Raw genomic sequence first — 27,498 nt, 5'->3', positions numbered from 1 at the left:
CCTTGGACTCCCCCAGACGCCCGGGGCAGCCACGCTAAGCGGCTGAGCCCTGACGGGGACGTTACAGCCCCAGCTGAAATAAGCCTGGGGGGGACAGATCCAACATTTATCACTGCCTTCCCTCCAGGGCTGTGCACCCTGTCAGTCCCTGGCCTGGCTGCTCAGCCCGGGGCCCTGGCAGTGCCAGGTGGGCTATGGCTGTGGGCACGTCCCACCCGCCCAAGCCACAGGCCAGGCCCCAGACAGCAGCAGCCACCCCAGGCCGGGTTTCCAGGACAGCCAGAGGCAAAAGGCTCCGGCCTCTGTGCCTGTGGCTCTCCCCCCCCGGAGCCCAGCGTGGCGGGGGCTGAGCACCTCGAGCACCCCCGGCAGCTCGGCCATCAGCCCCATCGGTTCTGGTGCCGACGGAGCAGCACTTCAGCCCGTGCGTTCGCCGGTCCCACGTGGCCCCGGAGCTCCGGGCGGCTGGACCGGCCCAGGGCGGGCGGAGAGGCCGCCCTGGGATGCCGAAGGGCAGCGCTGGATGCCCAGCAGCCCCCGGAGCGCTGAAAGCGGCAGCAGCTTCGCCTCTGCCTGCCAGGCCACAACCGCGCCGGGCAAGCCGCGCAGCGAGCCGGCGCCCCCGCGGCCTCCTGGACCTGGGAGCGTCGGGGTGATGGTGAACCCACAGCGCTGGCAGCTCGCGGCCCGGGGGGCCTTGCCAGGCGCGGTGAGAACCCGAGGCTCAGACGCGCTGCCTTGGGGCAGCTGCCCGTGGCCCCCGGACGCCAAGGGCCGTAACCCAGAGGAGAAGCTGGGCCCACGCTGGCAAGCGTTTAGGGGATCCCAGGGGCTCGGGCAACCTCCTGCCTTCTCCCCGCTCTGGGCGGGCGGCCAAGCTGCTGAATCGGCTACTTTAAGTGCCAGAAAAGCCGCCACCCGCAATTCGGTTCCCTCTGCAGCGGGGGCTCCGCCCCATCTAGTGGCAGAAGCCAAGAAGACACCAGGCATCGCTGCACTGCCCAGGCCTTTGAGGGGCCCTTCGGCGCCCCCCAGCTAGACGAGGCCTGCTATCGCTGGGGTGCGGCCAGGCGCTGCACGGAGCCTGCTGGGAGCTGCCGGGAGGCCAGGCATCCGCCAGGGGAGCGGGCCCACGAGGAACGGGGCTCGGGTTCTCTCTTGCCCTTTGGGGCCCAGACTCCACTGGGGCATGCAGGACCTGGCCAGCCCCCCAATCTCAGCGCCTCCACCCGAGCAGGGCCACGCTGGGGAGCGGACGCTGCCTTTAGCCCCAGCTGCCAGGCCCAGCCCGTATCCGGGCCCTCCAGAGGGGGACGGGGGAGGCCCGCCAATGCCACGGGGGTGGGTTCACAATTAGGAGGCTTGGGAGCCAATGCCTGCCCTGGTGGGAGCTGCTCCCCCGGTGGCACTGGAAGGGAAGGTGCCGGTGCCAGCCCCAGGAGTGACCCACTCGCAGCTCCGTCGCCATGACCCGGCTGCACCTCAGCCCCTGGGGAGGGACAAGGCAGGCGCCCCCTATTCTAGGTACGCTGCCACCTCTGGGGTGGAGTGTGGCAACTGGAACAAGGGACTGAAGGGGGGCAGGATTCCAGAGCAAACCTCAAAGCTGGGCAGGATCTTTAATGCCCATAGTGAGCAGAGAGGACCCAGGGTTCACACCAATCATATTTCCCCCCCAGCCCCAGCCCGAGGGGATCCCCCTTGGCCCAATTTACCGTCCCAGTGACTTGAGCTTCAGTTGTTGGGCTCAGAGACCTAAGGAGGCCGCTGCCTGCCCAGTCCCTGCAGCGAGGAGCCAGATCTGGCTGGTTGGGCCTTAAACAGCCTCACCTGGAACAAAATGAACAGCCCCCCCACATCAAAACCTCATCAAGAACAGCGATGCGGCCGGCACAGAGGGTTAGCCCGGGTTTGGGGGAGCGGATCCAGGGGGAACTGGGAGAGGAACCAGGCCAGAAGCCAACATCTGCTCAGCTGGGCTGAGGGAGCTGCCAGAGATTCAAGGGGGGAAATCAAACTTGCTCCAAGAAACAAGCAAAAACTACTGGTTTGTGATGACAGAGACCTCCTCACAAATCTCCCCCCGCCTGCTCCTCAGCATGGCCGGTGGTGGGGAGAATGGCTGCCCAGAGGGGAAGGGGCCAGCTGGACCCCTCCAGCCACCTGGGACGGGGAGGGGCAGGGCCCTGCTTCCCCACGCACCCAGGCAGGGCAAGCCCCACGTGAGGAGCAGGGACGGCGACGGTCAGTTTCTCTGGCCCCATGGTGTGCAGTAGGCCCTCGGACTGTCCCTCCCCAGAGAAGGGGGATTACTGCGGGACACTGCGTCAGCTCCACACCCCAGCAGCTGGGCAGCGCGGCCTCCATGTTCCCTCCAGCCAAGAACCTGCGCTGAGCCTGCTGCCCTGAAGTTGTGGCCAAGGCCTGGCTACATGATCTCAGCAGCACAGAGGAACAGGCCGGCACAGGGGCAACCCTTGGCATCGAGCGGGAGGGGCAACAGCCTCCAAAGGCCCCTGCCTCACCACCAAGCCCAGGGCCCTGCAGCTGGCTAAGCCAGGCAGCACGGTGGGCAGCAGCCACGGCAGGTGCAAGGGGACTGGCAGGGCTGGAGCAGATCCGGGACTGGGGCTCACTGAAGAGCTGAGAACGGAAGGGAACCCGGCTGGACCTGCGGTGCCGGAGCAGGTTACCAGCACCGGGCAGCCCTGGCCCCTGTTTATGAGGGCAGGTGGCTGTTTAGCCTGCGGCCATTCCCTTCGGTTTAGGGTTACCCACACAGGGAGCGGGGCCCGCCCCCCAGTTCACAGGTAAGTGATGATCCACGCAAATGTTCCGTGTTTTTAATTGCACTTTCGTAGCCACTCTGTGCTGTTTGCCGTGTCCATCTCGCGGGACGTCGCCGGTCCGAGTGCCAACAGCCCACAGCGCAAAAGCTTGAATGGGAATCTGCACATTCCAGGTGCTTTGATCACCCGAAGTTAACGCAAATAAGGCTTCTTAGCCGGACGGGGTCCCTTCCAAAGGGAAGAGAGCTGACAGCGATCCAACACCTCGCATCCACATGGATCCTACACGCTGCGCAGACGTGCCCAGCCCAGCTGTACGAGGGCCCGTCCATCTCCGGTAGAAGTCACAGCTTCCTTGGAATTACTAATCCCTGAGGCTTTAAAAACAAAAGGGGTTTTCTATTCAAGTTTCATCACATTCCCTTGGGCCTTGCATGGGAAAGGGACATGGACCTGTGGTAGATAAATATTTCACAGAGGGCAGAGTACAGATGGGGGAGACTTCACGGCCTGTACTTGCTTTGCCTACCACTGGTATGCAGCCACCTCTGGGGTGAGACATGGCTGCTGTTAGTGCACAGCTATGCGCCCTTGTGTCACAGCAGCCTGGCCCCTCCCCTGCCAGGGCAAACTCCTCTGAGAGTAGAACTGGCCTGATACAGGGAGAGGCTCTGCGGGGCATGCTGCAGGCTGAACCAGCAGAGGGAAAGGGACACTGCCCTGCCCAGGGCCCAATCCTGGGAGGTGCCGAGGTCCCCCCAGGAGCCTTGTAATAGCAGTGGTGCAGCAGGCCACCTCCCACCGCAGACAGGCCCGGCCTGGAGAGCACAGGGCCCGCCCAGATAGGTTCCTTCCCCATTCCCGCACATGGTCCCAAGCAGCTGCAGGACGCCCCAGTCACGCCAGAGCCACCAGGCCAGTGCGTCTCGGCCTCTCCCACTTCGGCAGGGGGAAGGGAAGGGCAGGTGCCACCGGCTGCCTTCTGGCTGAGAACCCCAGCGCTGGGGCAGAGCCCAGATAGATCTGGCACCCAGCTTAGCAGCAGCAGCCAAGTGACAGGGAGCCAGCAGTAACACGCCTCATTCTGTAACCGTGGGGAGCCCAGCCCGGAGGTCCCCGTTCGTAATGGAGCACGAGCCATCCAAGTGCCTCCCGGTTGTTTCTGCGCAGCTGGAGCAGGGCTGGGCTGGGCCCTGCCGGCTTTCTAAAAGCCATGCTTGCTTCTTCCCAGGAGGGGGCGCTCCGGCATTGCGTACGGGGTGGGCACACTGCACTGGGGGCTCCGGAGCTGCAGCAAGTCTGCAGACAGGTGCCAAAGGGCGACTCAGGCCCGTCCTCTGGGGGCTAAGTGGGCGTGTTCCAGGGCAGGACACGGGGCGTTACACTTCCCAGCCCGGCAGCGGCCGTCACGCCCCCTCTGCTGGCACCAGCCATGCCTGGCAGTCGCTGCGCACTCGGATTGCAGGGAGGCGCCGGCCCCCCACCCAGGCTGAACGCTAAGAGAGGCAGTGGCGGCCGTCGAAGCCCGTGCTGGCCCCGGCTCCTGCCCCCCCTCCACGTTCTCCGCCCCACTCCGGAGGGGGCGGGGTTCCCAGCAGGGCCGTGCGCCCCGGATTGGCACGCGGCTGTGGAGCGCAGCCCCCTCGAGACACTGGCTGGGGAGTCCTGCTCTGAGCGGGGTCCATGGGCTCGCCCTCCCCATGGGGCACAGCTTCTGGGAGCAGTCCGGCCCTGCTGGGCTCTGCCAGTGCTGGGCTCTCCTGCTCCTGCCAGCTGGACTCCCCACCCTCAGCGGTCCTGCTGGGGTCTGGGGTCCTTGCCCTTCCCGCAGCCCCAGCATCTGCATTCTCAGGCGCCCCCTCCTCTGGGATGGGCTCTGGCTCCGCCCGCTCTCCCCCGGCTGGCTGCGGTCCCTCGGTGGCCGAGGGCGTCACTGGCTGGTGGCACATGGGGCAGGTGTCCTGCACGTACAGCCACTTGCGGAGGCAGCCCGTGTGGAAGAAGTGGCCGCAGTCGGTGATCACGGCCATGTTCATCTCCTGCCCGGCAGAGGAAGGAGGGGTTAGTGGGGAGCCGGCCAGCACAGCCAGGGCTGGGACAGACATCGCTGTCCCGCTGGAACGGGATGGGGTATGAAGATCCAGTCTCCAGTCACCCAGGACAGAGCCTGGTTCAAGAGGCCGTCCCAGGCTCCCTTGTGCCATCAAGGGCAAGGAGGTGTTATGGGGTGCTGCCAACCCTTACACCAGCCTCTCCAGCATGGCTGGCACCCCAAGACGAGGAGCCAGGAAATGCCCCATTACCCAGCACCCCTATGCCTGCCCATTGGCCCTCACATTCAGGGCCCCTAGGAAGTCACCAGGAGACGTGAGCCACCCATCCTGCTGGCCAGCTGCACCGTGAAGCACCTGCCAGCTTGGGCTGTCACCAGAGGCCCCCTCACTGGCATCCTTTGTACGGCACAAGGCACGGGTCTCACCACAGATCAGCGAGCTCCTGTTCCAGGCTGTCTGCAGACTCAGGCAGTCAGTGCTGCGTTCCTCTCCCTCAGGCCAGGTTTTCTAGGGTTCCCTTCTCAACGGTAAGGGCTCGAATCCTCGGCAGTGTGCAACTCTACTGCGCGCCCATGGAGCCTGGAACACGTGGGCCTGGATTCCAGGGCAGGTGCACACACGGCCTGGGGCAGTTACAGGGCCCACGTGGCATAGCCAGACTCAGCAGAATCTCCTCAAAGAATAAAAGTTTCCCATGCTCATGGTCTTGGAGCACACTTGCCAAACGGGCCCGAGTGTAACGGAGCTGCAGCGTCCGCCTGTGAGTCTGCAGGCAGCCTGAACCCAGGAAACTCCCCTGCCCCCATGCTGAATGGACGCAAGAACTGAGCAACTAACTGCCCAAGGTTTAGCCCAGCGGTTCTCACCTTCTGGGTCGCAGCCCGTGTGGGGTGGGGTCAGGCCAGCTGCGGGCAGGGTTGCAGCAATCACTAGGGGGTGGAGGATGGCATTTTACAAACTGGCATCCTCCACACATTGTGACCTCGCACCGACGGTGCACGCCAGGTCACGCCGGTGTTCTCTGCCAGGCTGCCTGGGGCCGCAGGGAGCAAGACGTCCGACAAGGGGGCCATGCAGACGACAAGTCTGGGGTCCGCTGGGTCAGTCACTGCCCTTGATCTCGGTGCGAACCCCCCAGGGACACCCCCCCCCGACCCTCGCAACCTGTTCGAAGTGGATGCAACCCTCCCCCTGATCTAGGGCACGTGGAGGCCAACTGAGGAGCTCCTTGAACCCTCAGGAAGCCACCTCCTTATGCAGAGCCGGTTGGGCTGGGGAAGGGGGTCCCCTGGAAATACGCAGTGCACTCAAGGAGAGAGGGGTTTCTGATCTGCGCAAGAGAACTCGCCCTGTCCCCCACACAGGCTCATTGAAGAGCAGGGGCAGGTTCCCGAGCAGTGCCCTACGCCGCGGGGCAGTGGAGTCGGTGCAGGAGGAGGGCGCTGGAGACCCCCTCTGCACCGGAGTGGGAGTCACCGTCCCCGCTGGTGAGTGCTGGCACCACATTGCCCCCCAGGGGGAGGAGGGCGCGGCTGGCTCACCTGGAAGCAGATGGCACACACGTCGTTGTGGTCCCGCAGCTGTCCCCTGGTTGCCCTGGGCAGCGAGTTGATCTTCTTGGCGGCCTCCCTGCGGAGCAGGAAGCTCTTCCAGCCCGACTGGGCCCGCAGCCACACGTTGAAGTAGGAGTGGATGATGATGACAGAGGCGCCCATCCAGCTCCACTCGCCAAAGATGGACTCCCAGGTGCCATAGGCCACCACGCAGACGGCCACCAGGAACTCCAGCACCCGGCTCACCGCATTGACGTAGTAGATGATCTCGTCCGTCTTCTCCAGGGGCGCATCCTGGAACAGCTCAATCATGAAGAGCGCGTAGACAAAGAGGGTGCCCATCACCTGGTGCAAAGGGTCAGAGAGTGGGGATGATGCTCTGCTGCCAACAGCCACCGGGCCAATTAGCCCCACACCCCTTGCAGGGGGCAGATGCTGGAAAGTCAGGTGACTTTGGTTACCACGACTGTCACGTGTCCCTTGGCAAGGTCCCCCCCAGGGTGGGAGGGAAGGAAACGAAGGGGTTGCGGGCGAGGTGTCACTGCAGGTCGGGACTGGCCCAGGGACAGGGGATGCTGAGTGGCCAGGTTTCGGGGGCGAAGGATTCCCAGCGAGGGCACAGGGCTCCATGCTGTGGCCACTCTTTACCAGTCAGTAACGCTCTGCAAAGAGGCCAGCAGGCAAGTCACAGCGTTTGCAGAGGGCACAAAATGTAGGTTGGCCAGGAGTGGAAGCGGCTGTGAGGAAGTTCAGAGGGACCCAAGCCAGCCAGGGCAGCACCACGGCAGCTGGGATTTGAGGGGGGCAGGTGCTCATTAGCAGGAGGGAGAGATGCTGTAGGGAACAGACTCCAGCTGTACCTGCAAGGAGGGGAGCCCACAGCTGGGGACCTGGATCAGTAGAAGAAGGATCCGGCTGTACCTGCAGGGAGGGGCACATGCAGCTAGGGACCTGGATCGGGGGAAGAGGGACCCGGCTGTACCAGTAGGGAGGGCAGCACACAGCTGGGGACCCAGATTGGGGGAAAGGGGACCCAGACATACCCACAGGGAGGGAAGCATGTGGCTGGGGACCTGAACTGGGGGAAAGGGTCCTGGCCATAGCCCCAGGGAGAGAGGCACGTGGCAGAGGACCTGGACTGAGGAAAGGGGGACCCGGCCGTCCTGGCAGGGAGGGGAGCACATGGCTAGGGACCCGGACTCGGGGGAGAGGGTGTGACGAAGCAGGGTGTGATCAGAGAAGGGTAACAAGAAGAACTTCTGCTCCAAGCCGGGGGATTGCAAATGGGGAGGTGAGCATGTACCTGGAGACCCTGATGGGGGGAAGGGGACCCGGCCGTACCTGCAGGGAGGTGAGCATGTACCTGGAGACCCTGATCGGGGGCATAGGGGCCCAGCCGTACCTGCAGGGAGGTGAGCATGCAGCTGGAGACCCTGATGTGGGGAAGGAGATCCGGCCGTACCTGCAGGGAGGTGAGCATGCAGCTGGAGACCAGGATCAGCAGCCAGAAGTCCATGTGGAAGAAGCGAGCGATCTTGTACGCCATGAAGCAGGGGAAAACCAGCAGGAAGAGGCACAAGCTGAGGCTGCGGAAGTGCTTCCAAGGGCTCCTGGGAAGAGGAACAAGTCAGAGGCCTGGCCAGTCCACAGCTCAGCCTGCAGGGCTCCAGCGCTTCCCCAGTGCCCGCTGCGACGCCCCAAGAATCCCTCCCACCACGGAGAAGAGGGCTGCGGAGCCTGCCGGACCGGCTGGGAGTGAGGGAGACGCACAACACTCTGCCCGTCCTCGCTTGCGCAGGTGGAGCTAAGGGAGGCCTGTGGGCCCAGCCAGTTCTGCCCTCACTGCTCTGCATCCCATACAGCTCCTCGTGGCCGCCGGGGACTCTCCCTTGAGCCGTGGCACCGTCTCCCAGCCAGGGGTCTCAGCGGCTCCGCGAGGGCCGAAGGGGAAGGCAGCGGCATCGCTGCGCTCAGCAGTAGCCTGTCCGAGGGCCTGATCCAGAACCCAGTGACGTCAATGGGACCCTTTCTGGAGTGGGCCCTGAGAGAAGAGGGTGCTGCATCAAGCCCCAGGCAGTCCCGAGGGCGGCCAGGATTGTGCCTGCTCTGGGGAGATCCCCATGCAATGAGCCCCAGCCATGGGGAGGGCTGGGACTCTGGCTAGGTGGAAGCTGGGCCGGATCCTGCTGCCCCCATTGGGAGGCTGGGGGATCGGGTGCTACCTGTTCTGCGAAGCCCCCAGCGCCAGCACGATGGGGTTGGCTATCTCGATCATGGACTGCAGGGTCGACGTCACCACGATGAAGAGGATGATGCTGAGGAGGAAGGTTCTCTGCAGGATCTGCAGGTCCAGCAGCCCCGTCTGGAGAGCCAGCAGCAGCAGCGTCACGCCCTCCGTCACACCTCTGCCAGGCGAGCAGGAGAAGAAGGCATGGGGCTTCAACCAAGAACTGCGCGCCCGCCGGAGGCATGCGATCACCACCGCTGCGTGTGCAAAGCCAGGACCTGCTAGTGCAGACGGCCAGGAGCATCACCGGCTATTTGAGCAGGCGGCCACGGTGACCACGCGTGCAGTGGCCAACGCATGAACGCACACACAGGGCTGCATGCCGGGACTCAGACCCTGCCCAAATCAGTGACAGCCAAGCTGCCGTTCGCACAGTGCTGTCACCAGGCAATGCCCTCGACTCGGGGGAGTGGTGCTCACAGCCCAGATCGCCAGGGAAGGCAGTCCAAACTCCCAGCACCCAGCCAGTCACCTGGGGCAGGGCAATCTGCCTAAAACAACATTCAGGGTGAGAAACTCCTACTTGTAACCCGTTTCTGTAGTATTTTAAACTTATATTTCATCTTTGTTTTATTTGCTGGGTAATCTGCTTTGATCTGTTTGCTAGCCCTTATAATCACTTAAAATCTATCCTTTGTAGTTAATAAACTTGCTCTTGTTTTCTCTAAAACCAGTTTGTGAAATCCACAACAGGGTGGGAGGGGCAAAAAGCTGTGCATAACTTCCTCCACACAGTGGGAGGGAGCGAATTTCCTGAGCTTACGCTGTACAGTTTTCTGTGCAGCGCAAGACAATACAATTTTGGGTTTGCACCCCAGAGGGAGTGTGCACGTGAGTGCTGGGCGATCCCCTAGCTGATTCTTCCCGTGCAGAGCTGATTTCAGTGTCTGTGTCTTTCTGCAGCTGGGCGTGTCCCTACCTGTGTGTGTGCTGAAGGAGGCTTGAGGGCCTGGCACAGCAGGACAGGGTAAGGAAGCCCGGGCTGGTGGAACAGGTGGGCTCAGTGCGACCCCAGTACATCAGGTGGCACCCCGGAGTGGGGGTTACCCATCACACACGGATCCTGTGCATCAGTCACACCCCCCTCTCCGTACAGCTGCCCAGCACTTTGCCTCAGGCCGATAATAAGCTGCCCAGGCTGTGGGACGTGTTTTCTCTCTGCCAGGCAGCACTACGGGGGGTCACAATTAACCATGCAGGTGCCCAGCCCCAGGGGAGTGTGACTGTGGGCAGGAGAGAGTCAGATCCAGCTCATGGATCACAGAGACAAGAAGGGAGAGCGGAGAGAGTGCCCCCACCGCACCCCTGAGGAAGACGGCATCCTGCCGCCCAAGGCGGTGCGGGAAGCTCTGCCCCGGAGCCCACCGGCAGCCGCCAGGGGCATGTGTGTCCTGCGATCAGAGCAGTGATGCAGCATGCGTAGATGGACCTGAGCTAGCCTGCATCTTGCGCTCTCCAGTACCAGCATCCGGGAAGCCACGACAGCATGGGCTGGAGAAGCCCGCCTGGGGTACGTGTTTGAGCAGCCTGCCCACGCTGCCGCTGCTCGTTACTGGAGCGAGCTCGATCCAAGCCAGCTGGGGTACGTCCAGCCGTGGTGCCATCGCACCTCCGGCGGCAGTGCAGACAAGCCCAGCGCAGTCACTCGCAGAGCCGCCAGACCAGAAGCCGAGCCTGCGGCTTCCTCAGCCCCAGCACGGCAGCGATGCCCTTGCCCCGGGGGCCCCTCACCTGTGCATGACGTTGCCATTCTGGAAGGCGTCGTAGCCCAGCAGGTAGAACTTGCAAAGGTTGAGCACGGCCAGGGCGAGGTAGGAGACAGTGAAGGTCAGGCCGAGGAGGGAGTAGGGCGTGCCGCAGCACTCGGCCACGCTGCCAACAGACCACACAGCAGGGTGAGACGCTCCTTTGGGAGGCCCCGGGTCCATCCCCTTAACCCATGTGGACAGATCCCAGGGAATGGGCTAGGAGAGCAGGCAGGTATGGCACCGCAGCAGTAACACCAGGGGGCAGTAAGGAGCCGGACCTGAATTGCTGAGGTCCAAGCAGGCCCTGTATGCAACGTCCCTTATCTCAAACCCTGGCAACAGATGAGTTGCAGCCCAGAATGGCCTAGATCCCCCCCACCCCACCCCCACAGGCAGCCTGACCCCACTGCTCCCTGGATCAGCCCCGGCGGCCTTCCAGGTCATTCCACCCCCTGCCCCAGCGCGGGTCGCCCCCTCCTACCTGCTGAGGAAGATGAAGAGCAGCCCCTGCTGGGCGAGGAGGCTGTTGGAAGAGGCCAGGAAAGAGTAGATCTGGAGGGTGAAGAGCACCAGCCAGAAGACAAGGAAGAGCACCGGGATGGCCAGCTGGCTCCAGAGGGACATGGCCAGCGCCACCAGCCTGTACATCTCCAGTCCCTGGGGAGGAGGCGCCAGTTAGCCAGTGCTGTCACACAGCCTGGGCCGGGGGGCTGCGGTGGGGATCTACTGTGGAGGAGTGTCTGTGAGGGCTGAACGTTTCCCAGCTCTGTGTGCTGGACAGAGAGCCCCAGTCCAGCTGAGGGAGGGGTGTGTCTGATCACGCACATCGCCAGCCGGTGCCTCCATCCCCCCTCTGGTAAGAGTGATGGAGTCAGAGCGTCCAGACACGGGACTGCAGGGACCGCCGGGCTGGGGAGTCAGACTCCTGTACCAGCTCAGCGGGCAGGTTTACAGGGCACCTGGGGGCAGTGTTTGAAGTGTCTCTAGCTCTGGGCTCACAGCCCTGGAGACAGAACCCCGGCTGCTCCCGGAGAGTGCCCTGCCCTCACACCAGCGAGCCACATCCCTGCTCCCCAGCGGCCAGAGGGGAGTCCAGAGCTCCTGACCCCACCCTGGGGACTGTCCGGAAGGAGGTCGAAGGGGCCCAGTTCCGATGGTGGTTTGCATGAAGGGTCTCAGATTACAATGGACTCCGATTCATCAGCCTGTCTCACACACAGCACCTCACCGCCACCCTGGGCTCGACAGGAATTAGGCCTCTGAGCTGAAGGGTCCCATTGCCCAGACCCCTGAGCTAGCCAGCTGCCCTGCCCTGCCCTGGGGTCAGATGGGAGCCAGCGCCCCCTAGAGGGGAAAAGGCCCTGTATCTCCTGCCCTCACTCCAGCCAGTCCTCCCACCCTGGACACCCCCTCAAGTGGCAAGGCCCCATGTCTCATTCCTACGGCTATGATTTTGTCACGGACATTTTTAGTAAAAGTCAGGGACAGGTCACACCTTCCGTGTTTTTTGTCTTTATTGCCCGTGACCCGTCCTTGAGTTTTACTAAAACATCCCTTGCAGAATGTCTAGGGAGGAGGGTCCAGCTGGAAGCTGCAGGGACCCCATTGCCCAGTGGCTGGAAGGGGTCCCCCTGCGGGGTTGGCAGCTGCAGGGGACCCCCTGCAAGCACTGAGCAGATCCAGGGCTCCTCTGCCAAAGCAGGCTGGGAGCTGCAGTGGCAGGAGGGGGCTGCTCATGGCGGCTGAACAGCTGCGGGGGGCCCCTGAGCAGCTCTGGGGTCCGTCTGCTGCTGCCAGAGGCTGGGAGCTGCGTGGTGGGAGGGGGTTGTGGGTGGGCCACTGCAAAGGGGACCCCTGCCAGCAGCGGTGGCTGCGCAGCTCAGGGATCACCGCCGATGGCAGCAGCCAGTCAGTTGCGGGGGGTCCCGCCACCCACAGCGGTGGGAGATCCCCTGCCGCCTGCAGAGGCTGGGCTGCTGCAGGGTCCCCCGCTGCTGGCAGAGGCTGGTCAGCTGCGGGGCCCCCAGTGTCACGGAGGTCGCTGGAAGTCATGGGTTTCATGACTTCATCTTAGCCTTACTCATTCCCCCACCCTCCTCAAGTCTCCCACCCTAGAGGGGCAAGGCCCCGTGTCTCATTCCCTGCCCCGCTGAGCCAGCCAGTCCCCTGCCCTGCAATTGGATTGGAACCAGTGCCCCCTACGGGGCAAGGCCCCATGTCCCATTCCCACCCCCCTGACCTGGCCAGACCCCTGGACCAGTCTGGTTTCACTGTGAAGTGCCCCGAGCTACCTGCCTGAGGGCACTGCCGGACCCATTCATCTCCCCCCACCCGCCCTCTCCCTGCATGCCAGCCGCTCACCTGAGCCATCTCCCTGCACACCGCAGCAGCCAGATGGAAGGGAGCCAGCAGGTGGGAGGCGGCCACGTACAGCACCTCCACCACAGTGACGGAGGTGGCAAAGGCGTTGACCACAGGAAGCGCCTGGAGGGGGAGGCCACAGAGCCGGGCCAGCAGCGGGAGCAGTGGGGCACAGAACAGCCACACCTGCTTGGTCTTCATGAGGAGGGCGCAGAGCGTGCTCACAAAGATCTGGCCTGGCGGGAAGGCGAGAGCAGGCCCGTTAGTGCAGCTGGAGCGCGCGGTGGCTCACAGCCGGCCCCTGCCCACATCCCCCCTCGCTTCCCTGCACAACCAGCGTTCCCAGCTAGCACGATGGCTGCAGCCCACAGCCTAGGCAGCATGGCCTAGTGCTTAGAACGCAGGGCGGGGAGTCACAACTCCTGGGTGCTGTTCCCAGACCTGCCACGGTCTCCTTGTTGGGTGTGGGTGAGACACTGCCCCACCTGGAACAGGCCGTTAATGCTGCCCCCGCCACCAGGGGCCAGTGGGAAGTTTGCTATTCAGTGATCGTGGATGGTGCTTTGAGATCCTCAGATGAGAGGTGCTGGGTGAAGGGAGACACATCACCAGCTCTCCCAGACACTGCTGCAAGCAGGCCTGGGCTCACCCTCCTCCCCAAGGCCCCCAGACAGCTGCACAGAGGCTGTATGGGAGGGGCTCGACGTGCACCCTGCCTGCAGGAAAGAGTTCCCCACCCAGGTTACAAATGGCCACCGCAGGGCGCTGTCCCCCTGGGTAGCCCTAAGCTGTGTCGTTTGAGGTCAGTTGGGTAGTTGTCGGTCTGCCCTACACATCGCCTCGCCCCAGTTTACTGGGGCACAAACCCCTGTGCAGAGACATCCCTTTTGGGGGAGCTTCCACCTGCCACTCACTGACACACTCCGCTGGGAGAAGCCAGATTGAAAGCAGAGCCAGGGCTGCAGCGTGTAACTGAGGGTGTAACGCCCAAATGGCCAGCTAACCCATCCAGCCCTTAGTCCAAACCCAGTCCCCGTTCGAAGCCCAAAGCGGGGGTGTGAATTCACACGCCCCAGGGCAAGCAGAGATGCGGTCAGGATTTGGATTCAAACTCACTCGAGGTGTTTCTAACGCCCCCTCAGCATGGTGCTGGTCGCTCAGAGATGCTGCTCAGCCAGCAGTTAGGCTGGACTCCCCCCGTGCTCCCCACTATGCTGCATGAGCGGGTGTGCCGTGGTCACACTGAGAGGCCATTAAAGGGCCACCCCGACCCTTACCAGGTGCCAGCCGTTAGCTAGAGAGTCTGTGGGTCTCTCGGCTCCGCTCCTTGGGAAGTGCTCCCTGAACAGGCACTGGGGGCGCCCTGCATGCTCTGCAGCCGTTCCAGTTTTTGATGGGAGGGATCCCACAGGAAAACCCTGACCCTGGGACACGCCCCTCCCTCGGGCTGCGGGGCTTCCATCGGATCCCCATGCCAAAAGGGAAAATGGGGTGGCCCCCCAGAGAAAGGCGTCTCAGGAAAGGGCGGCCACAGGGGCTTGCAGCCTCACCTGTCAGGGCGGTCAGGAAGCGGCTGAGCACCACAGGGTCCTGGTACACAGCCCCCTGGAACTCATCCTCCATCTCATGGCGCATGTAGTCCCTGGAAGGAGAGGGGTGGGGTCTTAGCAGCAGGTACCTGTTCCTCCCCTGCCCGGTCCTCCTGTCCGCCCCACAGTGCCCCAGACTCACTCTAGTTAGCCAGAGCCCCAGGTATGCACCTGCGATCTTCTACCGAGTCCCCGTGCCAGCGAAACCCAACCCACCTTCCTCTCCTGGCTCCTGACCACACCGTAGGGGCAAGCGCTACCCCAGGGCCAGGAGTCGGAGCCGCCCCTGCAGCCAGGAGCCGTGAAGTCACAGCCCGAGAGCACGTGTCTCCAGTCCCAGCTTCCCCCAGATCCAGCTCTCCCCGGGGCTCTCCTCCCAGGGTACCAAGCTCTGCTGCGGGGTGCACCGCTAGCTCCCACACCCTGCAAGAGCCATGTACACTGCCTGCCCCTGCCAGGGCCGTGGTGAGTGCACAGAGCCCCCGGGGCAAGGCAGGTGGCTTGCAGCCAGGTCGCCGGGCTCACCTGGCCGTCTGGTGCCCCACGAACAGCAGCAGCAGTGTCAGGCCATAGAGGTAAAGTTTCACCAGGGATCTGACTGGGAGCAGCAGCACCCCGACACACAGCATATGGCCTGGGAAAGGGAGAGAACAGGTCAGCCAGCCGTGCCTGCGGTCTCCCATCACTGCGCTGCCCACCCACCCCCGAGGGCACAGCCAGAAACAGCACCCAGCGCCCAGAGCTAGCCCCGCAGGAGCGCCGGTCTCTCCTCTTCTAGCCTTTTCTTGGGGTCTCTCTGCCCCATCCCCCATCCTCTTACCTGAGCCAGGAAAACAGAAACCAGTTCAAACTCAGCCACATGTGTTACGATGCTGCACTTTCCCAAACAACTCCATCTACAAGCTACACACAGGGGGGGCTTCGCCCACCACTGAAGTGCAGCCACCTCTGGAGCAGGGCGCGGCAGCTGTTGAACAGCGACACTGAACAATGGGAAGTGGCTATCACATGTTGCAGGGGCTGCATGAGGGCAGAACAAGCTACTGACTCCAAGGAGAGGGACCCACGCACTGAATCCCTAATGCCAGCCGGGGTTTGCTTGCAATTGTCCCATCCAAGACCTAACCAGCTGTTAGAATATAGATATTCAGGCCAGCTTGTAAAGGCCTACACATTAAGAACTTAGTGTATTTTTATCACTTAGCTAGTTATAGAGGTATAAAACAAAGCCCTGGCCGGGATGATTTAGTTGGGGATTGGTCTTGCTTTGAGCAGGGGGTTGGTCTAGATGACTTCCTGAGGTCCCTTCCAACCCTGATCTTCTATGATTCTATGAAAATCACAGTCTGCCTGTGTATGGGTCTTCTCTCCCTCAGATAGTCTGAGGCCTTGTTCTTAGGCTAAGGCCTCTGGCTAAGCAGCAGGGGCAGCCATAAGCTGGGAAGGGAAGGTCACATCCTCACATCAAGAAAAGGAGTACTTGTGGCACCTTAGAGACTAATCAATTTATTTGAGCATAAGCTTTCGTGAGCTACAGCTCACTTCATCGGATGCAACCGATGAAGTGAGCTGTAGCTCACGAAAGCTTATGCTCAAATAAATTGGTTAGTCTCTAAGGTGCCACAAGTACTCCTTTTCTTTTTGCGAATACAGACTAACACAGCTGTTACTCTGAAATCCTCACATCACAAGCCAGTCACAATGAAATAAGGTGGTACGTGGCTCTTAGGAATACAATCCTGTCCTGATAACGCCCATCACCACCAGATAAAGATGGTTAAAGAAAACTTAGTTTGATAGCATCCTGTCTGGTGAGAAATCACTTATCAATAGTTGTGGTTGTGAAACCCTCATTTCTGTATGTTTTATCTTTATGGCCCCCACTTTTCTATTGTTAATCTGTCTGGTTCTCTGTTTCTTTTGTCTGCTGTATAATTAATTTTGCTAGCTGCAAGTTAATTAGGGTAGTGGGATATAACTGGTTAGAGAATTACGTTACAATCTGTTAGGATTGGTTAGATAGATTTCAGTAAAATGACTGGTTAAGGAAATTGGAATCATGTTTGCTAAGGGGGCGGGAAATGGGACAGGGACACAGGCAGACTCTGTGGCGTCAGAGCTGGGAAAGGGGTGCTACGTTATTAATATGATCTGGGACCGCATAGATCAGGGGTGGCCAACCTGAGCCTGAGAAGGAGCCAGAATTTATCAAGGTACATTGCCAAAGAGCCACAGTAATACATCAGCAGCCCCCGGTCAGCTCCCCCACCCCGCTCCCAGTGCCTCCCACCCACCGACAGCCCTGCCAATCAGTGCCTCCCCCTCCCTACCCACACTTCTCAATCAGCTGTTTCCTGGCGTGCAGGAGGCGGGGGGGGGGGAGGGAGGAGCGAGGGCACGGCAGGCCCAAGGGAGGGGGCGGTAAGGGGTGGCGTGGGGGCAGGGCCTGTGGCAGGGCCAGGGGTTGAGCAGTGAGCAACCCCCCACCCCCACCCCGCACATTGGAAAGTCGGTGCCTGTACAAGGAGCCGCATATTAACTTCTGAAGAGCCGCATGTGGCTCCGGAGTGACAGGTTGGCCACCCCGTCATAGGTCAATATTGCCACCACGGTTATGTATTTGCAGCAAGTATTGTACAAAGGTTGTCATGGGAAGAGGTTGTGATTTGCTGGTTATAATTATGCTAGCTGTATGTGGGTATCATCTGTGTATTTGAAGTTATGAATGTGGGCTCTGTACTTGTATCTCAAATGTATTTGATTCCAAGTAGCCTCAGTGAAGCATTTGGTCAGCTTCTTGAGAAAGGACTTTGCTCACTAAGTGCCCAATAAAGAAACACTTAACTGACAATGAACTTTGGGAGATGCCAATCCACATCTGAGCTTTCCTGGGAACGTTCAAACTAACATGTAAACAATGGCGTTGGCGTGTAACAAACTGAGTCATGTGTGGACATGTGACTTGCCCATGTGACTCCAAACTCCATCTTGCTGCTGAGATCTTCCACAGGGCAGAGAATATAAAAGGCCCTGAAAACCCTTCAGCGTGGTAGGTGACCTGCAGCCAACCAACAGCTCGGGGTTATTTTTTCCAGAGCGTCACAAGTTGCCTGGAGCTTTACAGACAATTCTAGCCTGTGTTGCCGGCACCCAGTGCCGAGAGGCTGAACAACAGCTTGAGTTGTTCGTTACCCGGTGTGCTGCACCCAATAATCACAACGGGGTGGAGAAGCAGAAACACCTGGTCGATAGTTTTAAACTATTTCGGATAAAAAAATCACACACACACACACACCCACTCCCAATGAAACAGTAATACTAGGATAACGGTGCCTTTGACTGGTACAGCTTATACCCCGCCTATGTGGACCAAGTCACACGGGTATCTGCATTTTTATACTGGTACTGCTGAGACCACGTATTTGGGGGGGAACCCTGGGGACACTGGCACAGTTTAAGCAGCACCTGCATTTAGACAAGCCCCTCACAAGACACTGTCTCTGCCCAAGGAGCTGGCAATCTAACAGACAGGCAGAAAAGAGCAAGATGAAGATGCAAGAGGGAAAGCGAAGAGCTGGACGATTTCACATAAACACTCCCCACTGGGACAGGGCAGCAGCACGGACCCAGCATGGTCCAGAGGTGTCGGACTTTGAGGGCTGTGTGCCTACAAAGGAAGCACTTTTAGGATTTCCAATCTATTCCCTACAATTCTAGCATCCTCCATGACTTGTAGAGTCATTTATGCTACTAACGTGGTACTTTACAGGCACGGCCAGATCAAGTCACCTGTGGGCCTGGGGCTATTAGATTTTGTGGGGCCCCTGTATACTAGTCTTTTTCCTGGGAGGGAGTTTGGTGCAGGAGGGGGATGGGGTGGGGGATTGGGGTGCAGGAGAGGGTGTGGAGTCCGGGAGCCAGTTTGGGTGCAGGAGGGGATTCTGACCTGGGGCAGGGGGTTGGGGTGCAGGAGGGGGTACGGGGTCTGGGAGGGAGTTTGGGTACAGGAGGGGAAACTGGCCAATGGGAGGTGTGGGGGCAGCATGCAAAGACTCCTTCCCTGACCCCATGAGGGGCTGTAGAGATGGGCCAGCAGCCAGCCGCTTCCAGGAGCGGTGTGGGGCCACAGCATGCAGGCAGAACTGCCTGAGTGCCTCTTTTAGTGGCCCGGAGATCACTGCCTGTGATTTATTTTTGCGAGGCCCTCTTGAGCTGGGGCCCTGGGCTGCAGCCCCTAAAGCCCCTGTCTTAATCCAGCCCTGTTTACAGGTGGAGAAATTAAAAAAATAGTCCCAAATAATTTTGCATTTTTAACTCGTTAAAACGTTTCTAACAAGTTTTTCTATAGGCCATGTAGCACCAGAGTCTGGGATGCCACGGGGTGGATTAGAGATTTTTCTGTATGGAATGTGGCAGGCACCATGTCTGGACGGCACTGGGTTGCATAAAGATTTATTTGCACTTGTTCAAATTATGTCATTCTGCCACCCATGAGCACGCCCACTGCAAACTGTCCCACACCGCTGGGTGGCTTACACACATGGGCCATCTGACTCTGGCACAGCCAGACAGTGCAGCCCACTGCAAACATGCATGTATACCCACTGCAGCAGCCTGCACCCTCCACTCCGCTTCCCGGATACATCCTCCTCCAGGAGGAAGCAAAATCCACAGTCCCTCCATGCCAGCAGGTGAGGGCAGGTGCAGACGTTGGGAGTCAGACAGGGGCCCGTAGGTCCATGCCACAAACCCCCCGCTCCCTGTCTACGTGGGTGCTGGTTCCCTCAGGTGCAGCAGACGAATCCGCCACTGCATGGAATCATAGGCCATTCCCCGTCTCCAGCAGAGCATGGGGCATGACAGCCGGGGATACCAAGGCCGGCACAGCTGCTACGAAGCAGATCCACTGCTACACCGCAACTGAGGCAGGGGGTGGGGGTCCCCCGCCTGGAGAGTCTTAAGGCCAGTTCAGCTTCTGCGGTTGGGTGCTGGGAATGGAACCGGCCTGGACAATGAAGGAAAAACCTTTGGTATTGGATCCATCTAGACTCTCTGTACCCCACCCATCCCCACGGAGCCTGGGTGCCCACTTCCAGGCCCCAGTGAAGCCTGCGGCTGACTCATGTTACTCAGGAGAGCTCCCTCCTCTGCAACGGGCGCCTCCTCCCCTGCAGGGCTGCATCAGAGGCAACAACGAATCTCGTGATACAACAGGGCACGGGACGCAGCCACGCAGCAAACGAGCTGCCTGGAGAGAGAGATGCCACGGGACCAAGAGGCAGGGCAGACTAGCTGCTGAATCTCCCCCACCAAGAAGAGTTTGAGCTACCCCCTTCCTCGCCTCCGCATGGACATCACGACGCTGCCCCAAGACCTTCTCTCCTGGCCTCCGACTGAACGTGCTCTGCCAGAGCCACTAGCAGACGAGCATAGCAGGGCTAAGGCAGAAGGACCACAGCCAGTCTCTAGCCCTCTCTCTCCTCGGCCCAGCAGATCTCGGTGGTAATGGAGAAACTGGCCCCGCTTGCCCTAACAGATGTGCTGGCGTTTGGCGGGGGTCAGCTGGGGCCTCTCTCCAAGCAGCTGCACCAGTGTGGGTCATCCGGCAGGCCAGGAGGGAGCAGCTGCCTCTCCCCTGTAGGCCCCCGGGGCTCTGGCCAGCCTGGGCCTCAGGTCTCGCACCAGAGTCCCCCCGCCCTGCAGCCGTAACTCACAGAGCAAGGCCCAAAGACATTGGAGGGCTGGATCAGTTTCCTAACACTGTGCCTTGGCAACCGGCCTGTCTGCGGCAGGGTGAGTTGTTCTGTACCTGGTCTTACAAAGCCAGGCCTGGAATAGCGCATTCAGGTGTGGGCACCTCAGCGTGTGATTCCCTTACCCGCTCTGGGCCTCACTTCCTCTCTCCGGCAGCCTTGGACTCAAATCCTCTCTCTACGCAGGAGCCACCACTGCACTAGAACGGGAAACCCTGCATGTTCTAGTAAAAATGGCACCGTGGGACTCTGTGTTCATTGCCTCTCAGGGACGCCTGAGCCAACAGGCTTGGATTGCAAGTGAACGGGTTTTAATGAAACCTGCCAGTCCTGCAAACTGCCCTGGGACCCGACCATCAAGCCAGGTCCTCCCTCCTCACACAGCAACAAGAAAGCGTCTGCATTTAGAACGTGGGTAATGATTCTCTGGATGATGCAAAAAGAAAAGGAGTACTTGTGGCACCTTTGAGACTAACCAATTTATTTGAGCATGAGCTTTCGTGAGCTACAGCTCACTTCATCAGATACATCAAACCCATAAGAACGGCCAGACTGGGTCAGACCAATGGTCCAGCTAGCCCAGTGTCCTGGCTTCCCACAGTGGCCAATGCCAGGGAATTGCCTTCAGAGAGAATGACTAGAACAGAGCAATTATCGAGTGATCCATCTGTCGGTCTCTCCCAGCTTCTGGCAGTCAGAGGCTAGGGACACCCAGAGCATGGGGTTGCAGCCCTGGCTAATAGCCATTGATGGACCTATCCTCCAGGAACTTACCTAGTTCTTTTCTGAACCCAAACCCAGCTCCCTCACCCAAGGCAGCATCCACCCTCCAGAGCTCACGAGCCAACAGAACAGCTCCTGCTGGCCCGGGAAGGAGCCAAATGGAGCTAGTTACATGCCGGGCGCAGACCTGAGGAGGAAAGGGCTATTCAATGCCCCTCTGCCATGTACATTGGTCAAACTGGACAGTCTCTACGTAAAAGAATAAATGGACACAAATCAGATGTCAAGAATTATAACATTCATAAACCAGTCGGAGAACACTTCAATCTCTCTGGTCACGCAATCACAGACATGAAGGTCGCTATCTTAAAACAAAAAAACTTCAAATCCAGACTCCAGCGAGAAGCTGCTGAATTGGAATTCATTTGCAAATTGCATATTATTAATTTAGGCTTAAATAGAGACTGGGAGTGGCTAAGTCATTATGCAAGGTAGCCTATTTCCTCTTGTTTTTTCCTACCCCCCCCCCCTCAGATGTTCTGGTTTAACTTGGATTTAAACTTGGAGAGTGGTCAGTTTGGATGAGCTATTACCAGCAGGAGAGTGAGTTTGTATGTGTATGGGGGTGGGTTTTTGGAGGGGGGTGAGGGAGTGAGAGAACCTGGATTTGTGCAGGAAATGGCCTAACTTGATTATCATGCACATTGTGTAAAGAGTTGTCACTTTGGATGGGCTATCACCAGCAGGAGAGTGAATTTGTGGGGGGGGGGGTGGAGGGTGAGAAAACCTGGATTTGTGCTGGAAATGGCCTAACCTGATGATTACTTTAGATAAGCTATTACCAGCAGGACAGTGGGGTGGGAGGAGGTATTGTTTCATATTCTCTGTGTATATATGAAGTCTGCTGCAGTTTCCACGGTATGCATCTGATGAAGTGAGCTGTAGCTCACGAAAGCTCATGCTCAAATAAATTGGTTAGTCTCTAAGGTGCCACAAGTCCTCCTTTTCTTTTTGCGAATACAGACTAACATGGCTGTTACTCTGAAATCTGCCTATTCTGTTTGCAGTGGAACTGTGCTCCCAGCTAACTCTCCTGGGAAAACCTGCAAACCAAAGAACTTTATCATGCTGTCAAACTGCCAGAGACTGGAGCATCGAGGACGTGGAGGCCCCCGGGCTTGCCAGTCACATCAAAGCTTGTGAGAGGTGTTGCCTAGACAGGTACCTGGGGGCAGGAGAAGCCGGGTTGACCCCTTGGGTGCCTTTCTGTCCGGGCCTATAGTTAGCTACTGTCATTGGGCAGTGAATGCAGCAGGGTCCTGCTGCGCTAGGATCGATCCACCACTCCTGCAGCCGATCCCACTCCTGCAGCCGATCCCCGGGCTTGACAAAGCCCTGGCTGGGATGATTTAACTGGGAATTGGTCCTGCTTCGAGCAGGGGGTTGGACTAGATGACCTTCAGGGGTCCCTTCCAACCCTGATATTCTATGATTCTATGATTCTATGAATGTGACAGGCAAGAGCTCCACCCAAAATATGACCCATTCAGAGCGCTCTCACAAGCTGGCCTGCCATGCACATAGCTTAGTTTGACTTCTGTATTTGGGGGATAGGGGACACCACGGGGTGGCTAATGCATAGGAGCCCCCGGCTGGGGAGCGGGGGGGGTGCCTTGGAAGCCACAGCTGGAAACCACGCAGTGTCCAACGCTTGGGGTGGGGGATCCCCACTCCCGCAAGTGGGTTTCCTGCTGACTCAGAGCCAACCCCACTCAGTCACATGGTGCCGCTGGGCCCCCTCCATGAGTGGCAGCTGGCGGAGCCCTGACCTCGGGGGCCAGGCAATCTGTGCCCCACGGGGAGAGGCAGGAACAACAGCTGGGCGCTGCAGGCAGGGGGCGCTGCTTTCTGGGGAGCACACTGAGGGCAAGGGAGAGCTGTGCCCGGGGATGGGGGGGTCTGACTGACTTGAGCTGTTGCGGGTGGGGGCGGCTGAACCTTTAAATTGTGCCCCCCACTATCCACACCCACAGCTCGGGGGTGGGGGGCAGCACCCACCACGGTCACCCAGGACCCTGCGCCCCCATCCAGACAGCGCCCCGCTCCTCCAGCGCCTTCCCCGGCTCCCACACCTTCACCGTGGGGAGCGGTGGCGCATGCAGACCGCCGGCCCACGCACGCAGCGCGCCATCAGGATTGGCGCAGAGGAGCAGTGCATGCTGGGACTCGGTCTGCACCTCCCACGCGTCCAGAGGGAACGCGAGGGTGGGCAGCCCCGACTCCTCCAGGGGCCTCGCCGTCCCCGCCCGGGCGCTCCCGGGGAGGGCGCAGAACTCGCTGCCCGGAGCAGGGCCGCTCCCCCCTCGCCCCCCAGCCTCACCCAGGTAGTAGGCGTGCCAGAGGGCACGGCGGCGCCAGGGGGCCTCCTCCTGCTGGGGCCGGAGCAGCTCGGCAAAGGCCTGGACGTCCCAGCGGTAGAGCAGGTCCAGCAGGACGACGCTGGGCACCCGCAGCGCCACGTTGGCCACCTCCTCCAGCCGAGGCATGCCGGCCCGGGGGGCCGAGGGGGGCCGCCTCTCCCTAGGGTGCAGGCAGGTGTCCCGGGGTCTCCCTCCCCTGGGGGTGCGGGGCTCAACCGCGGGGTCTCCCTCCCCTAGATGTGGTCCCAGGGATGGGGGGGTCTCGCTCTCTGGGGCGCAGGGCTCAACAGGGGGGCTGTCCCGTGGGAGGGGGGGCACTCAGCGGGGGGGAAGGGCCCTGTCCCGCGGGGGAGGGGGGCGACGCTCAGCGGGGGGGTAAGGGCCCTGTCCCGCGGGGGGGGGGCGCTCAGCGGGGGGGGGGGGCCCTGTCCCGCGGGGGAAGGGGGGGCGCTCAGCGTGGGGGGGGAGCGCTCAGCGGGGGGGGGGGGAGGGCCCTGTCCCGCGGGGGAGGGGGCGCTCAGCGGGGGGGGGGGGAGGGCCCTGTCCCGCGGGGGAAGGGGGGGCGCTCAGCGGGGGGGGAGGGCCCTGTCCCGCGGGGGAGGGGGGACGCTCAGCGGGGGGGGGGAGGGCCCTGTCCCGCGGGGGAGGGGGGGGCGCTCAGCGGGGGGGGGAGGGCCCTGTCCCGCGAGGGAGGGGGGGGCGCTCAGCGGGGGGGGGAGGGCCCTGTCCCGCGAGGGAGGGGGGGCGCTCAGCGGGGGGGACGGGCCCTGTCCCGCGGGGGAGGGGGGGCGCTCAGCGGGGAGGGGAGGGCCCTGTCCCGCGAGGGAGGGGGGGCGCTCAGCGGGGGGGGCGGGCCCTGTCCCGGGGAGGAGGGGGGAGCGCTCAGCGAGGGGGGAGGGTCCTGTCCCGCGGGGGAGGGGGGGCGCTCAGCGGGGTGTCTCCCCGTGTCCCCCCGCGGGATCTCACCTGACGGGGCACTCCGGGGGGGGGTGGTCTCTCCCTAAGGGGGGGGGGGTCACTGCCCGCGGCGCGGCGGCTTCTCTGTCACTTTCACTTTCTCCCGTTCCCGCCCCCGCCGCCGCCCGCACCATAGAGAGGCCGCGCTGGAAAGCCTGGCGCAGGCTCCCAGTGACGCCTCGTCGGCCATCTCAGGTAAGGGCAGCCGCCTGCGGCTAGGGAGGCCATCTTGGATAAGGGCAAGGAGGGGGCAGCCATGTTGAAGTTGCTGGTGATGGGTTGAGGAAAGCGCCATGTTGGATAAGGGCCAGGCAGGGGCAGCCATGTTGGATAAGGGCAAGGCAGGGGCAGCCATGTTGAAGCTGCTGGTGATGCTTGAAGAAGCCGCCAGGTTGGATAAGGGCAAGACAGAGGGGCAGCCATGTTGGATAAGGGCAAGGCAGAGGGGCAGCCATGTTGAAGCTGCAGGCGATGCTTGTGTGCAGCAAGGGCCTTGTGTAAGAGGAACCACAGCGTGTGAGCGCCATTCCCTCCGACAGCGCCTTGTAACAACAGCCTGGCCGCTGGCGGGTACAAGCCCCATCAGTGCAGGCGGGACATGGCCCCCGCCACCCCCTGGCATCGCTTGGTGTGGGGCGAACCCAAACAAAATGCCAAGGAGTCTCTCGCTGAAGGAGAAAGCGCAGATCGTCCGCGAGTGCCAGAGGCCGGGGGCCACTCAGAGCCAAGTGGCCGCTAAGTGGGAGTTGTACCGGTCGGTCGTGTGCCGGATCTGGCAGCAGAAGGAAAAGCTGTTGGCTGACTATGAAGCCGGCCAGTCGAACGGCTGCCATAAGCGCGGGCGGGAAGGAAAAGCCCCTGCAGTCGATCGGGCTCTCTTTACCTGGCTCAAGGAGAAGAGGGCGCAGGGGGCACGGCTGCTGGACCCGCAGTCAAGGAAAATGCCTGTCAGCTCGCTGCTTCCCTTGGGTGAACGATTTTAAGGCAAGTGACGCTTGGTTTACCAGATGGAAGAAACGCTTCAATGTCGCCTGCAAAAAAGAGCAGGGTGGAAACCAGTCAGCAGGCAAACCCGCATCTGAGCAATGGCAGTGCGAAAACCTTCCTCATATCCTTGAAAAGTTTTCTCTGGCTGACGTCTACAGTGCTGATGAAGCAGGGCTTTATCTGAAAGGGCTCTGTGACAGAGGACATAGAGAAAATAATGAAAAGCTAGAAGGAGGGAAAGCGGCAAAGGACAGGGTAACTGTGCCCGTCTGTGCCAACATGGATGGGAGTGACAAACGCCCACTGTTCATGATCGGGAAGTTAAAACGACCCCAATGCTTTCCAGAGGATTTCAGGAAATTTCCCCTCAATTATGTCAGTTCAGCGAATGCCTGGATGACAGGTGAGATTTTCATCAATTGGCTGAAAAAGTGGGATCACCAGCTTTGCTGGCAGAGCCGTAAGATATGCCTCTTCCTGGCTAACTGTTCCATACATCCCCAAGGAGTGGTTCTCACTAACATTCAGCTCGAATTTTTACCCCCTAACGCTACATCTTCGCTGCAACCTATGGCTCAAGGTGTCATTGAGAACATGAAGGGACATTACCGATCAAAAATCGCCAGCCGGATTAATGTTGATCTTGATGTGGACCCCAACGCAGATGTTCAGACAATCCTGAAAACTGTAAACTTGCTAGATTGCGTTCATCTTGTTGCTGAGGCCAGGCGAGATGTAAAGCCGACAACAATTTCCAACTGTTTCCGGAAAGGCAAATTTGTTGTGCCAGAGGAAGGTGGGCGAGACGAGGATATTGCAGAGTCTGACGACCCCCTGAACGATGTTCCACTTCCAGTCAACATGGAAAAAGAGGACTTAGTAGCTGCTGTGGCCATGGATGAGGATCTGCTCACATTCAGATAGCTAAGCGATGAGGAATTACTGCACGCTGCAGCAAGGCCAGAGAAACGAGCTTGTGTTGATGAAACGTATCATAATCCAGAGGATAATCAAGAGAGTGAGGATGATTTTGATGAAGTTCCACCCCCGACAAACTCTGAGCTGTTGAAGGCTTTGAACACACTTTGGCACTTTTTGCAGCTAGAGGGACTTGGGGACAGGGTCTACCGGGCTCTTTGGTACCTTGAATCCCACCTTCAAAACAAAATTGTGGCAGAGAAGAAGCAGAGCAAATTAAGAGAGTTCTTGCACCCCAAATGAGTGAGTTCCTCCATGCTTCATTTATAGGTTGATACACTGATGTGGAATAGTACTTTAATTTAGGTTGTTACAGTATTATTAGCTTAGCAGATGCCCATATCCAGGGTGACTTACAAAACATTACAGTACGTGCCAGTACAAAAAGTGTCTATGAGGGGTGTTGTTTGTTGTCATGGTTGATGTTTGATTGTTCTTAAAACATAAACAGAAAAGTTGATACTTTTATAACTGTTAATTAAGGCTGCTTTCTTGCTACAATGTGGGCGTAGGCGACAAATGCAGACTGGAGCCGCTGTTCAGCATGAACAGTACATACACTAATGCAGTCCTGTAGCCACAGCAGTAAACATAGGCTGTATTGTGTCAGTTCTAGGCTGTTTGACACATCAGAAAAAACGGGCTGCCTTTGGTCAGATGACACTCCCCATAACAGCAACAGCCTCTTAGGAGCAACGTAGCAAAAGGGCACCGATATGTTGCTACTAATGAGCGTGTAATGTCAGTCTCGCTCTACTACTCAGAAGGCAGCCATCTTGGATGAGAGGAGTTCGTAGTGGCCATCTTTGATGAGAGCAGCCTGAGTAAGACAGATCTTGGATGAGGGCAGACCAACTAGGGCTTCGAGGGGCATCCATCTTAGATGAAGGCGGATTCTCTGAGGTCTGAAGGAGTGGCCATCTTGGATGAGGGCAGACCACTTAAGGCCTAGGGACAGCCATCTTGGATAAGGGCATCCAGCCATCTTGGATGAGGGCAGCCTGACTGGGCAGCCCTCATCTAATGTGGCCTCCATGTCCCCATCTCCCAGCTGTGACTGTGCCCCAGTTTTGTCCGGCTCAGGCTGCCCAGGTGCTTGCAGGCTGTCCAGGGAGGCTGGGCAGGCAGCCTGAGGCTTGTGCCCAGGTGTCAGGGAACCGAGTTGGAGCCTAAGCTGCAAGTGGAGGCTGATCCTGGTGGGGGGCGGCCCAACAGACCACGTGCAGCTGCAGGGCTGAGCCCACAGGCCAGACTGTGGGACCGGAGCATGGCCCAGCAGTGTTGCCTGATTTTAGGAGA

General features: G+C 60.0%; 1 protein-coding gene across 5 annotated transcripts; it reads right to left on the bottom strand.

The window, feature by feature from the left end:
* Window positions 1-2,829: 2,829 nt before the first annotated feature.
* Window positions 2,830-23,587, bottom strand: LOC144264359 (RING finger protein 145-like). Of its 5 annotated transcripts, none has more exons than XM_077816080.1 (10): window positions 23,238-23,587; window positions 14,907-15,015; window positions 14,343-14,434; window positions 12,793-13,028; window positions 10,913-11,088; window positions 10,415-10,555; window positions 8,619-8,801; window positions 7,799-8,006; window positions 6,385-6,741; window positions 2,830-4,828 (listed from the first exon to the last, which is right to left on the bottom strand). In XM_077816080.1, exons 1-10 carry the CDS (start codon window positions 23,401-23,403, stop codon window positions 4,286-4,288), a joined length of 2,211 nt encoding a protein of 736 aa, XP_077672206.1. In that variant the 5' UTR covers window positions 23,404-23,587; the 3' UTR covers window positions 2,830-4,285. The 5 variants fall into 5 exon arrangements, with proteins under 5 accessions (XP_077672206.1, XP_077672207.1, XP_077672208.1 ...); XM_077816081.1 differs by having other exon boundaries at window positions 7,859-8,006; XM_077816086.1 differs by lacking the exon at window positions 2,830-4,828 and adding an exon at window positions 4,856-5,513.
* Window positions 23,588-27,498: the final 3,911 nt, after the last annotated feature.

Source organism: Eretmochelys imbricata, chromosome 4 (assembly GCF_965152235.1).
Source record: "Eretmochelys imbricata isolate rEreImb1 chromosome 4, rEreImb1.hap1, whole genome shotgun sequence".
NCBI classification, from domain to species: Eukaryota; Metazoa; Chordata; order Testudines; family Cheloniidae; genus Eretmochelys; species Eretmochelys imbricata.
Note: the sequence above shows the minus strand (reverse complement) of the source record. Positions and strands in the feature narration are given on the sequence as shown.

What these genes read in the sequence shown, in the direction of transcription:
- LOC144264359 (XM_077816080.1), bottom strand. Translation starts at nt 23,403, where the DNA reads ATGCCTCGGCTGGAGGAGGTGGCCAACGTGGCGCTGCGGGTGCCCAGC. An exon ending in CTCTTCATCTTCCTCAGCAG is followed by an intron (nt 10,556 to 10,912) that starts GTAGGAGGGGGC and finishes GTCTGTTGGCAG; the next exon opens with CGTGGCCGAGTGCTGCGGCA. An exon ending in GCATGCTCACCTCCCTGCAG is followed by an intron (nt 6,742 to 7,798) that starts GTACGGCTGGGC and finishes CCTTTGCACCAG; the next exon opens with GTGATGGGCACCCTCTTTGT.